The sequence below is a fragment of the Bombina bombina genome, chromosome 2 (genome assembly GCF_027579735.1).
Source record: "Bombina bombina isolate aBomBom1 chromosome 2, aBomBom1.pri, whole genome shotgun sequence".
Classification (NCBI taxonomy): domain Eukaryota; kingdom Metazoa; phylum Chordata; class Amphibia; order Anura; family Bombinatoridae; genus Bombina; species Bombina bombina.
In genome coordinates, this window is record NC_069500.1 from 1,079,743,831 (window position 1) to 1,079,758,447 (window position 14,617).

The window sequence follows — 14,617 nt, forward strand, 5'->3', positions numbered from 1 at the left end:
AAATCATTCGGTAGTGTTTTGGGTGAAAAGTTGAGACCTTTATTTAAAAGTTTAATATCATTGGCATCTAACTCTATATTAGCCAAGTTAAAGATGTCTAATTCCTGTCTTCTTCTCGCCTCTGCCTTCTGTTTGGTTGTTGTAACTCTGACCCCTCCTCTCTTTCCTCTCCTTGTTCTAAACCTCTTTTGTTTTGTCTTTGTCTGGTTTCCCACGCTCCTTGTTGTGTGTACCTCGGTTCTGGTTCTAATCGTTGGTTGTGGGGTAATGGTGTTTTCCCTAAAAAATGATTCTGATGATTGGTATTTCCCTCTTGTCTTTGATTATTTCTCCATTCATTATTCTCTGATCTATGGTTATAATCTTGATAATCTGATTTAGGGCGAGCCCCCAAAACAGGCCAACTTGATTCATTCTGATGCTGATTAAGCACTTCAAATCTATTTGATGTATTGATATTAAGACCATTTGAATTTTCTCTGGAATTGTCCCTCCTATTAGAATTAGATGGGCCATCTCTTTCCTCTCTCCTTCCCTTCCATTGCTCATTGTTACCATAGTAATTACGGTTTTTATTAGGATATTCATAATGTTTATCCATCCAAAACTGCCTGTTAGTGTTATCATTATAGGGTCTCCTATAGTTCCCATTCCTATTATGGTTGTAATTATCCATATGTACTCTATTAGTTTGTGGAGCCACCCTATTATTATTACTAAAACCCACTTCATTTCTATTCATACCTCCTTCAAGTTTTTCCTCAGCATTATGATAATAAGTACCTATTTGAGTATTCCCTCCTCTTCTAAAATCGTTTCCCTGTGGGTTTTTACCTCTATTTATCAAGCGCATATTCTCTGTCTTCTTTTTAAAATTATAAACCTTGTCCTCCTTAAAATCTTGTATATCCCTAGTTAACTTTTGTTGTTTACTCCTCTTAAGATCTATTTCCAATTGTTTGATTCTATTTTGGATACTGTTATTCCTAGTCACCCATTTCTCTTCAGTTTTAAAAACCTGTATTTTGGGAAGTATCTCATCTAGATCCTTCTTAATCCTATTCAGCTTGAACTCTCTATACTTAATGAGTACCTTAATTAGTTTGAGAGAACATTCCTGTAGAGCCTCCTCCCACTCACTAGTATATTCCACATCCTCCAAATCAAATGCAGGATATTTAAAAATGCGGAGGCCCCTTGGAACAACATTATGAAGTACATAGTTGTCTAGCAGTATTAAATCCTGCCATTCACGGGTATCTTGTTGTAATAACTTCTCTAATTTTTTAAAAAGCATATCAGGTGATTCTGTATTATTGTTAATGGAATTTGGAATGTCATTAGTAAGATCTAAATCCCGTTTTCTATTATTCCTAGCACTATAATCCCCAAAGGTCTCTGGGGTTTCAACATTATCTATCAGGGTAGTCATGCTGCCTATTTATAAAAAGATTCAAAAAATAACACACACAGAAAATAAATGACAGTGGCGCTAACACCCTCTTTAAATATAATAAAAACACTAATGTCAATTCTTACAACCACATGTATAATTTCTAAAAAATAGATAAAAACCTGTATACAATTATATGATATTTAAAAGACTATAAAAATTAAAAATAGAACAAATGGAATAACAAAAACGTTTTACCACTTTCCAAAGAAATGTCAGTCCATAAACCACTAGAGTCCTCTGCTGCTTGTTAACCAAATGGATCCTTCACACCAAATGAAGTAGGGCAAAAAACTTGAATTCTGAAAGAAAAAAGCGCAAAGAGAGACTCAAGTGCAATAAATAACACAGACGCTGCTGCTCTTAAAAAAATGCACTTACAATGTTTATTAATAATAAAGCAGGTATAAAACAGTTTTCTCCTTCAAGGTAATTAATCCAAATACTCAGCTGCTCCGGTCTGTTTTCACAGCCTTACAATGTCCGCTCCCTTCTGATGTCCACCGGAACTTTCAGTGTAGGGGAAATCCTTGTTGATGGGGCTACGGTAGCCCTGAGAGTCCAAAAAGCAGAGTGTTCTATTCTTAGAACTACGGCTCCTCTGCAGATCCAAAATTCAGTCCTGTGGTACCTCTACGCGTTTCTTCTGCTATCGTGCAGACTTTCTCAAGAGGATGAAGAGTCTAATGCTGAGTGGATTCAATATCCATCCCAATAAAAACCCTCATAGTAAATCCTATTGGTTGAAATTTCCTCTGTGTAATATGGGTAAGAAATGCTCACTGGGTCCTAGAGACCAAGTTATAAAATGCTACGTTCCTTTTGCACATAACAAATAATGTGTACAGTTAATTACAACACATCTATAGTTAATAAAAGCAAAAGACAAGGGACAATTATTTTGCACAAAAAATTATAACAATAATACAAAACTCCTACCACTAGGTAAAATTTAATAAAGCAAAAAATATATTAAAAGTTGATACAACGTGTGTTAATGCATATACTAAAAATCCCTGCAAACTAAACAATATTCATCTATGTATACTTAATATCTACACATCCAAAATTAGTATATGTTGCAATCCCAAAAAACAAATAATTAACCCAACAAATGTAACAACAATACTCTGATCCTACAACTAGGTTTAATTCGATGAAGCAAATATAATTAAAAATTAAAACAAGATATATTTATGCGCATATCCTTGCAGCTTAAGCAAGATTCATCTCTATATATGATGAGCATTCACAATCTGGAAAACACATTTTTATTCTCTATGTATATATATGTGTATACCTTACCTACTAAAAAGGAGTGATTTAATCCTAAGTATCCAAGTTGATCTGGAGTATAGAGGGATGGATCTACAAAAATGTGTTTAGAAAATTTGATAGTATGTACACTGTCATCTCTATTCATTCTTTTCCCTTCCATTTTAAACAACTTTTAAATAAATTTTAAACAACCTTTAATAATTGTATAGAATTAATTGGATGATACCTGAATAGAGATGACAGTGTACATACTATCAAATTTTCTAAACACATTTTTGTAGATCCATCCCTCTATACTCCAGATCAACTTGGATACTTAGGATTAAATCACTCCTTTTTAGTAGGTAAGGTATACACATATATATACATAGAGAATAAAAATGTGTTTTCCAGATTGTGAATGCTCATCATATATAGAGATGAATCTTGCTTAAGCTGCAAGGATATGCGCATAAATATATCTTGTTTTAATTTTTAATTATATTTGCTTCATCGAATTAAACCTAGTTGTAGGATCAGAGTATTGTTGTTACATTTGTTGGGTTAATTATTTGTTTTTTGGGATTGCAACATATACTAATTTTGGATGTGTAGATATTAAGTATACATAGATGAATATTGTTTAGTTTGCAGGGATTTTTAGTATATGCATTAACACACGTTGTATCAACTTTTAATATATTTTTTGCTTTATTAAATTTTACCTAGTGGTAGGAGTTTTGTATTATTGTTATAATTTTTTGTGCAAAATAATTGTCCCTTGTCTTTTGCTTTTATTAACTATAGATGTGTTGTAATTAACTGTACACATTATTTGTTATGTGCAAAAGGAACGTAGCATTTTATAACTTGGTCTCTAGGACCCAGTGAGCATTTCTTACCCATATTACACAGAGGAAATTTCAACCAATAGGATTTACTATGAGGGTTTTTATTGGGATGGATATTGAATCCACTCAGCATTAGACTCTTCATCCTCTTGAGAAAGTCTGCACGATAGCAGAAGAAACGCGTAGAGGTACCACAGGACTGAATTTTGGATCTGCAGAGGAGCCGTAGTTCTAAGAATAGAACACTCTGCTTTTTGGACTCTCAGGGCTACCGTAGCCCCATCAACAAGGATTTCCCCTACACTGAAAGTTCCGGTGGACATCAGAAGGGAGCGGACATTGTAAGGCTGTGAAAACAGACCGGAGCAGCTGAGTATTTGGATTAATTACCTTGAAGGAGAAAACTGTTTTATACCTGCTTTATTATTAATAAACATTGTAAGTGCATTTTTTTAAGAGCAGCAGCGTCTGTGTTATTTATTGCACTTGAGTCTCTCTTTGCGCTTTTTTCTTTCAGAATTCAAATCTTTCGCTTTACGCTGACGATCTCCTCTTGTTTATAGGCAACCCAGAGGTCAATATACCCAAACTTATTGAAATTATTGACGGCTTCGGATCATTCTCCGGTTATAAAATTAATAGGGATAAATCAGAGCTAACTTGGCTTAAAAACACTACACATAACATACTACTAAACAGTGGACTCAAAGTGACAGAGGGCACGTTTAAATACCTGGGTATACAAGTACACGTCGACCCCTCCAAACTATACCCCCTAAACATAGGTAAGATGATTCAGACTGTTAGAGACTCACTGCAGGGATGGAGCGGACTTCCACTGTCATTGACTGGCAGAATACACCTTTTTAAAATGATAGCTCTACCCAAGATACTCTACCCCCTACAAATGCTACCCTTATTGCTAACTCATAAAGACACTAAAACACTTCAATCTGCACTAGGTCAATTCATCTGGCAAGGTAAGAAACAAAGAATAAATAGATTGACCTTAGCCATGCCATATGAGAAGGGAGGACTACGCCTTCCAAACATTGCCTGGTATAATTGGGCGACCCTCACTAAAGTAGTACTAGACTGGCTGACAGGGAATGGACAATTTACGACCCCTACCTTAGAGTCTAGCATAACATACCCAATGCACCTAGCCTTCCTGCCACACGCCAGGCCTAACTCTTTACCCTTAAAAATCCAACAACATATTTTATTTAGAGACCCATTGAGAGTATGGGCCAAGCTGGGCAAGTTATGGGGTATACAATTTACTGCTAGCAAATTCCTCCCAATTCAGGGCAATCTCTCCTTCTTGCCTGGTTACACTACTGAAGTGTTTCGGATGTGGCAGGAAAAGGGTCTTACCAAAATCGGGCAATTATTTAACCCCCTTACTCTTACGATCCACTCCTTTCAAGATCTAAAAAATACATACTCGCTCCCAAACACACATAGATTTGCATACTTACAGTGCAGGCACTATGTCACGCAATTAAAAACTGATGGTCTCCTACACACAGAAAACAATAACCTGACTGCACTATGCTCACTGGCTAAACAGGGTTCTTACGGGCTGGCAAACACATATAACCTAGTATTAAGACACTTTGACACCCTTACCACCCAAAAACTAGCATCAAAATGGTCCAGATGTAGAAACATACAGATTGATGATGAAGGGCTCCTAAACAGTTTAACAAAAGTTAGATCTATTACCTTATCAGCAAACCTAAGAGAGACACATACCAAAATTTTGCAACAAGCCTACATTACTCCAGCTCTCAGGGCCAAATGGATCCCAGGAGCACAAGATGTATGTGTTAAGTGTAACCATGCGAATCCTGACTGGATTCACCTATTCTGGGACTGCCCTAAGCTACAGTGGTTCTGGGGTAAACTAACCTACTGGCTCTCTAAAGTCACCAAAACTCGAGTCCATCTTTCGGCACAAAGAGTTCTGTTTCTGCTCCCAGAACACGCTGCCAGCCCCTATGACACTTTTGTCTCTATATCTATCTTGACTGCAAAGCAAATGATCTTACAACACTGGGCAGAAAACCTTTCTCCACCCTTCCAAAAGCTACTTACCAAGATACACACCCAGATGCTCATAGAACAAGCGGATGTTAGGGGAAACGTCGAACAAAGGATAGCTAAGTATATAAAGAAATGGGAACCATATCTACTACACCTACCAGATGCTGTCAGGGAGCGTGTCCTATACCCGTTTAGAAGCAGTGATTTCATCTTGAAGGAAAACCTTAGGGGGAAGTGGTGTTTTTCTAACATAACCGCACGATAGACAGGTACATTCCAACATAATCTGCCCCTCATACCTACTACCTCAGTACACCAAGATACGGCTGGCGGTCCAGGGGAGCTCCGGGTAAGTAAGGGATGCCACAGCCTCTGGTGGCACTCCCCCCCCCTCTCCCTTTATTTTCTTATTTATTTCTTTGATTGTTTGATTTTGTTTGATTTTGTTTTCTTTTTCTTGTTTATTGTTGTTGTTTATTGAAAATATTTAAAGGAAAAGAGGAAAAAGGTGAGGAGAGGAGGCATGAACTTTGACTTTTAAGACGCCCTGATGCAGGGCTATTGAACCACACTTAAAGGAACTTCTTTATATGATGAAGGGGCCTAAGCCCTGTATGGGTTGTGATGTACTTACTTTCTTTGTATGTACTGCATTTCAATGCTGTTATTGTTTTTTCATTTTTTGTGCCTACTTCTCTCTCATGTGGTATAAATAAAAGTTTTAAAAAAAAAAAAAAAAAACACTTGCAGATAGTGCTTCCTCGCTGAAGGCCTCGCTGGAGGAATTTGCAGCCTTTGGACGAGTCTCAGACTTTCTGCTCAACCCTTCTAAGTCCGAAATATTGAATGTTACCATACCTCCAGCCACGTTCGAAAATCAGAGACATCACTGTCCCCTCAAAATAGCCTTGAAGCACATAAAGTATTTAGGCATTATACTGACCCCCTCGGTAAAAGAAATGGCAGATCTGAACTACAAACGCATTAGAGATGACATCACAAGAGATCTTGTAACATGGAAAAATAAGACCATCTCATGGATGGGAAGAATCCATGTTGCAAAAATGAATATTTTGCCTAGAGTGCTCTATGTTATGCAAACCATTCCTCTATCAGCAGCTGGACACATAGTGCAACAGATTCAATCAGAGATTGAGTCTTATATTTGGAATGGAATGAGACCCAGAATCAGCAAAAGAACAATGTATCTTCCTAGAGACAGAGGCGGAGCTGGTGTTCCGCTTCTGAGGGAATATTGTAAAGCAATAAGCCTTCAACGCATTGTAGAGTGGAGCCAAAACTCAGTACATAAGGCGTGGATTGGACTTGACAGGGAAATCCTTGGTAGGGGTAATGTTGGAGCACTCGCTTGGATGAAACCTGAACACCGCCCCAGCTGTATCTCCCGTTACCCTTTGATAGAAGATGTCTTTGCATGTTGGGATAGGCTAGTCAGGGTGGAGAGTCATCTCTCTACCTCTGCCTCACCGGTCACCCCAGTACGAGAAAATCCTGAAAATGGGCTGGAAAACAGGAGACATGTCTCGGGTTCCTCTTACACACTAGCAGAGGCGGCTATATATAATACCACTAGTCAGGCTAAGCTTAAAACACAAGAAGCTCTGGTTGAGTGGAATAGAGATTTGTTCTCTTCTTGGTATCGAGTAGCACAGTTAACTCATTACTTCAACAACTCCCGGGATAGGGATTCTTTTACTAGACAGAGAACGACATTTGAGACGCTTTGCACTGCGGCAAACACTCCACAACATCTAATCTCGCTCCTCTATCGATTATTATTGGAGGGGAGTGGAGCGGCGGTCCCTTCCTATGCGGCTGCTTGGCAAAGAGAGCTCAATTTGGAGATGGATGCAAAATCCTGGCTGACTATCTTTAGTAAAGCAAAAAAGGCCTCGGTCTCAGCAAGGCTTCAAGAAATGCATTACAAATTCCTAAGCAGGTGGTATTTGACTCCGCAAAGATTGAGGAAAATATACCCGCATACAAATGGGGAGTGCTGGAGGGGCTGTGGAATGGAGGGTACGCTGCTACACATATGGTGGCATTGTCCACTGATAAAGCCCTTTTGGGAAGTTGTGCTTCGTGAGAGCAGTAGACTTTTAAACATCATATTGCCCCCTAATCCAAGCTATCTTATATATCATGACATGCCTAAAATTGCAATGGAGGCGAAGCGCCATCTGTTCCTCCTGTTGCTAAATTGTGCGAAAGGTCTCATCCCGAAGCATTGGAAATCATTGCACATACCAAGTTTAGGAGAGTGGAGGGCTGGGGTGTGGGATCTGCTAGGACTTGAGAAATTTCATTACTTGAAAGCTGGGAAGATGGAGACCCATGAGTACATGACGCTAATTTGGGAAGGCAAAACTGTGTAGGGTCAGGTTGCCTGCCGAAGAGGTCTAGGTATTAACAACAGAATAACTGAGTCATGAAGCCCCCAAAGCCTTTTTTTTTTTTTTTTTTTTTTTTTTTTTTTCTTTCCCCTTCTTGACTTCACATTTTACCCCTCTCTTTTTTCTTCTTTTCCCCCCCTTAAAATAGCTTATTGAGATAAACTGTGGTAATGGAGCACTGAAAGAAAGATGCTTATCTGATCGATACTTGGTGTAATAGATGAGTATAAAACAGAACCACTACTATCTTAAATACAAGCAAATGCTCCTACATTGAAACTTTTTGATTGAATCAACATATGCTTAGACAAGGTGTTAAATATGTAGGATATATCCCACAGTGAACAAACAAATTGTTAATGCAGAACATGTTAAACTGGAATATGTAATAACATCTTTGACTTGTTATCTCATGTTATGTACATGCACACTGAACCGACTGTAATGTTCTATATATGTTCACTCAATAAAGCTTTTTTGAAAAAAAAATAAAAAAAAAAAATATTATTTTAATATCGATTAAAAGGTTTAAAAAGTGTTAAAAAGGGGTATCGCATATGTCAATGTGTTTGAATGGAAAGGGCTCCAATGTACTGTATATATATATTTACTGTATATATTTGTGTGTAAAAGAGTCTCTCTCTCTCTCTCTTTATATAGATATATATTTTACAAAAAAATATTATATATAAAAATAAAAAGAACGTTTTCTTCTAGCAAAGAACATAGGAATTTAAATGCACCTTCTTTGAGCTTCAGCTCAGTTAATCTAGTGCAGGGTAAGGCTGGCACGTGAGCGATAAATGGAAAAGGCTTTCTTTAGTGCTCACCATATAAGTCTATGGGGAGAGTGAGCTAGCACAGTCAGAATATGCATACAAACTTTTTACTTTCAACTTGTAATACCAGCGCTAACCCGATCTCAATAATTTTTAAACTTGGGGGCACTTACCGCTCAAGCATGAAAAATTAGCATGCCACTTGTAATCTGGCCCATAGTTCTTTAATATCATGTCACTTACATTAGAAAAAAAAAAAAACATATGACAAGTGAAGTTGTATTCGTTACCACACTTCTGCGTCTATCTTCATCACATACACCGTTTTTCAGGCTGATTTCATCGTAGCAGACTTGGGTAAAGAACACTTTACCTGGCACATTTTGTCATGGTATATTTTTTTTGTAATTTTCCCAGTGGTCCTATATCTGACACATATATCTGTGACACCTTTTCACAGTGCTATACACTTTACCTGGCACTTTCCCTGTTACACCCTTTACATCAGCATTTATGTCCTCAAATGTCACTAACCGGCCAGGATTTGCCTAACTGAGTACAGGTGAGTCAGTCACAGTGAGAGAGCAGCTGACCAGCTCAGGCAGGGAATTAGAATCAGGTCTTGGAGGTGAGCTTTAGGGTAGAACTAAGAAACACTGATTTCTGTGACACATTAAAATGTTATCTTAGCTGCAATTCAGGGCATAAAATAATGAAATGGCAAGTGCTGTAGTAGCCCTTAGCAAAGCTCCAGGTATCCGCAGGGTTCATATACCACAGGTTGAGAAACAAGCATGTATAACACCTTAACACAGCATGATCTATAGAAGTTGTCAGATATACACACAGAGAGACAGAATGTTACATATACTGGTTTGTGTATCTAGATAGATACATGAATAAACAACTATTCCACCTTCCCATACTCTTCTTCAGGATGGTGCTACACTGCCCCCAATAAATAAGTTAACATTTTAGAGCAATAGCAGCATAAAACATATCTGATGAGCCTTTATTGTCTTGTTTTGGTTGTGGTTTTCATTTTTGTTTGGCAGCAGATGCAATTTCCCCTTTGTTTTAATATTTTTATTACAATATTATTCTGGTTGTAGACTAGGATTTCACATCTTAAAGGGATATGAAAGTCAAACATGTTCTTTTTTTTATTCAGACAGAGCAGACCATTTTAAAGAGTTTTCATTTTACTTCTATTATCAAATTTGCTTCGTTCCCATGAAATTCTGTGTTGAAGAGGTAGCTGAGTAGACATTTGGAGCAGTATATGGCAGGAAATAGTGCTACCATCTAGTGCTCCAGAAATGGGCTGGCTCCTAAGCATACATACCTGCATTTCAACAAAAGATACCAAGAGAACAAAGAAAAATTGATAATAGAAGTAAATTGTTTAAAATTGCATGCTCCATTTGAATCATGATATAAAATGTTTGGGTTTCATATCCCTTTAATGCATTATCTTTCAGATACCTGCTTAGGTCCACCCATTCTGTGGAGCTCAAGGCAATTTAATTTGAATATGTTGTAGCTATTATATACTCCTACTTTCTCCATTTCCTAAAGGTTGGAAAACATCCTATATTTTTCTTTACAGTTAGACAATGGGACCTTTTGATTTCTAATTATAACTTATAGTAAGGGAGATCTTTTGTAAACTTGGAACCACTTACATTACTTATATAATAATAAAAATAATAATAAAGCACCAATATACTGTATGAGCAACACTGTTTCAATGTAGACAGTAGTGTAGCTAAACTATTCACGCTGGAAAAACTATCGGCCAGATTACGAGTTTTGCGTTAGGAGCTATGCGGTGCTAACGAGCAGTTTTTTTCTCACCGCTCACTTTCCTACAGCGCTGGTATTACAGGTTTTTACAAACCCGGCGTTAAAAGGCAAGAAGTGAGCGTTGAGCAAAATTGTGCTCCATACCGCACTCCAATACCAGCGCTGCTTAAGTCAGAGGTGAGCTGGTCGTACGTGCTCGTGCACGATTTCCCCATAGGAATCAACAGGGAGAGCCGGCGGAGAAAAAGTCTAACACCTGTAAAAAAGCAGCGTTAAGCTCAGTAATGCAGCCCCATTGATTCCTATGGGGAAATAAAAATTATGTCTACACCTAACACGCTAACATGAACCCTGAGTCTAAACAACCCTAATCTTACACTTATTAACCCCTAATCTGCTGCCCCCAACATTGTTGCCACCTATATTATATTTATTAACCCCTAATCTACCGCTCTGGACATCGCCGCCACCTACATTATACTTATTATCCCCTAATCTGCTGCCCCCAACATCGCCAACACCTACATTATATTTATTAACCTCTAATCTCCCTCCCCCAATGTCGCCGCAACCTACCTACACTTATTAACCCCTAATCTGCCGCCCCCAATGTCGCCGCCACTATAATAAAAATATTAACCCCTAAACTGCCGCACTTCCGCCTCACAAACACTATTTAAATATTATTAACCCCTAATCTGCCGTCCCTAACATCACCGCAACCTACCTACATTTATTAACCCCTAATCTGCCACCTCCAACGTCGCCACCACTATACTAAATGTATTAACCCCTAAACCTAAGTCTAACCCTTACCCTAACACCCCCTAACTTAAATATAATTACAATAAATCTAAATAAATATTAATATTATTACTTAAATAATTTCTATTTAAAACTAAATACTTACCTATAATAAACCCTAAGCTAGCTACAATATAACTATTATTTAATTGTAGTGTAGTGTTAGGTGTTAGTGTAACTTAGGTTAGGTTTTATTTTACAGGTCAATTTGTATTTATTTTAGCTAGGTAGTTATTAAATAGTTAATAACTATTTAATAACTATTCTACCTAGTTAAAATAAATACAAACTTGCCTGTAAAATAAAAATAAACCCTAAGATAGCTACAATGTAACTATTAGTTATATTGTAGCTAGCTTAGGGTTTATTTTATAGGTAAGTGTTTAGTTTTAAATAGGAATAATTTAGTTAATTATAGTAATTTTATTTAGATTTATTTAAATTATATTTAAGTTACGGGGTGTTAGGGTTAGACTTAGGTTTAGGGGTTAATAAATTTAATATAGTGGCGGCGACGTTGGGGGCGGCAGATTAGGGGTTAATAAGTGTAGGTAGGTTGCGGCGACATTGGGGGCGGCAGATTAGGGGGTTAATAAATATAATGTAGGTGTCGGCGATGTTGGGGGCAGCAGATTAGGGGTTAATAAGTATAATGTAGGTGGCGGCGGTGTCCGGAGCGGCAGATTAGGGGTTAATAAGAATAATGTAGGTAGCAGTGATGTTAGGGGCAGCAGGTTAGGGGTTAATAATATTTAACTAGTGTTTGCGAGTACGGCGGTTTAGGGGTTAATATGTTTATTCTAGTGGCGGCGATGTCCGGAGCGGCAGATTAGGGGTTAAAAAATGTATTATAGTGTTTGCGATGTGGGAGGGCCTCGGTTTAGGGGTTAATAGGAAGTTTATGGGTGTTAGTGTACTTTTTAGCACATTAATTATGAGTTTTATGCTACGGCATTGTAGTGTAAAACTCATAACTACGTTAGGACCTGTTAACGCTGCTTTTTCAGCTTAACGCAAAACTTGTAATCTAGCCGTATGTTTCTCTATAATGGCCAAAGGACATGATGTGTTTGGCACTACTTTCTCCACTATAATTTCACAACAACTAGTTAAGAACAGGACATACTGTATATGGGAAAAAATGCTAGAAAAATAGAACTATTTATAGTTAAAGATGGTTGTCTTTTAATATGTTTTATACTCTAGTCTAGGAACCTTGTTTATTTTTTCTTTTAATTTTTTTGTTTACATAAAATTTGTTAGATATAGTTATTCTGTCTTAACACTTAGATAATTTGAGCTTTTTAATCCCAATACATTTACATCTTTATTGCAATAAGTGAATTTTTATAAAGTTTAACATTACGTATTTTCATATGATAAAGCCTTTAAAGATTTTTGATATTTTTTTCACATAATTAAAATCTATTTAATACATAGTTTTATGTTTCATTGGTCAGCATTGCTTCTAATTGTCCAATACTGAATAGTAGATGTACAGTTAATTAACATTATAATGCAGTTTGAGTCAGAAACAGATAAATTGCCTTGATTATTTTTTTTTCTCTAATATACTGAACAATGCAATGTGCTTTCTCTCATTTTAAACCTTAATGAACTTGTGAAGCAAAAATTACATAATGTAAAAAAAAATGTCAGAGCAAGTCATATTGCATTACTGACCCTAGATAAGTTTTGAACCCCCTAAGACCTTAAACATTTAGTTGAAGTCCTGCTTGGGGAGCGACCAGCATTGCAGCTTCTGAGCATAAAGCAGTCATTACAACCTGCCAATCACCAACAGTCTCCTGCTCAAGAGCTGCAATGCTTTCTGCTGCTAACTGGGACATTACCTCATTTGTGCATTATAATGTCACTGTTACAGAGATCACATTAGCTTCAGTCATAGAATGCTACACTTTTGTCAGTAAAAAATATCATACAGCTTTCAATCAATGTCTATGAAAGTGTAAATATAAAATTGTTAGTATAAATTATATAGACCAGATTAATCAAAAAATGTCTTAATTGTGTTGAAAAGATTTGCATTTGTAAAAGTATTGTCTGTGCTTTTATGCAGACCATTAGTGCCTGAAGAATGTAGGCGACCTGCACTGCCTGCACAGCCTTTGTCCTCAGAGTGCTCGCGACATTGTAGAAATGGGCACTGTACCCCCACAGGAAAATGCTGTTGTAATCAAGGATGGGAAGGAGAGTTCTGCAGATTTGGTTAGTAATCCCTTCAGTACTTTGCCCAAGTCTGCAAAGACAAATCCTCATCTGTGACAGTTGTTTTTATCCATTAATTTTTTGTCATTACCATACATGAGTAACTATTCCCAGACCTATGTAACTGGAGAGAAAATGGATTAAGTAGGCTTGGTAACATAAACAAGCAAAGTGATTTAAATTTTATGTAGGATTTAAGGCATCTGGGAATAGATTATCTCAAGCACCAGTATTTGTGCAGTGAGAGATTTTATTGAGGTTGGTCAAAATAGCACAAATTGCATTTTTCTTTCTTTAATGAAGTTTTATTCATGTGCCTCCATTATTTTGATAATTAGGTTTATTTTCCCGTTGCATAATAACATGGGAAAGATCTCAGTCCTGTCTCAGAAATAGTTGCAATGGATTTTGACTTTACAGCACAATTTCTGCAACAGGATTTACGTGTCTCTAATTAAGAGCATCTGCTTCTCATTACAATGACTAGACTGATAAGATGTTTTTAGGCCCCAACAACAATAAGCATTGGTTCTTGTATCATATAGGTTCTAAATTTACTGTCCATTACATCTAAACTATGAAACCATCTGCAATAATTCCTATCCACAACCACCTCACTGCAAATAACCCTAACTGGCTGGCCATACTACATCATACTACATCACCCCAACCCCATTCACAACCCTCATTCACTAGCCTACCATGAAACCCCTGAACTACATGCCAATGCAACCCTCTCTGCACTCAAGGGATTTCTTCACTATGTACATTTCCTAACATCTAAGGGCATCACCTACCACTATCAAAAAATCCCAACCAAAAACAGAGCCCATCCCACCATAATCTGCATTGCAGCATGGCTGATCTTTGGCCTATTTATGGCTGCTAAATTGGTCTTTAAAATTGGTCTGGGCCTATTCTAGTATTCCATACTTTTTATACTATTTTAAAGCACTCTTGATTGGTGAATCAGGA

At 37.2% G+C, this 14,617-nt stretch overlaps 1 protein-coding gene across 2 annotated transcripts in view; it reads left to right on the plus strand.

Annotated features, from left to right (window-relative positions):
• Positions 1 to 14,617, plus strand: part of HHIP (hedgehog interacting protein) — a 236,651-nt gene that overhangs the window by 196,223 nt on the left and 25,811 nt on the right. For both annotated transcript variants that reach the window (XM_053703703.1, XM_053703702.1), the window contains exon 12: positions 13,494 to 13,642. In XM_053703703.1, the coding sequence (XP_053559678.1) occupies positions 13,494 to 13,642 (149 nt within the window). The remainder of the gene's footprint in view (positions 1 to 13,493; positions 13,643 to 14,617) is intronic.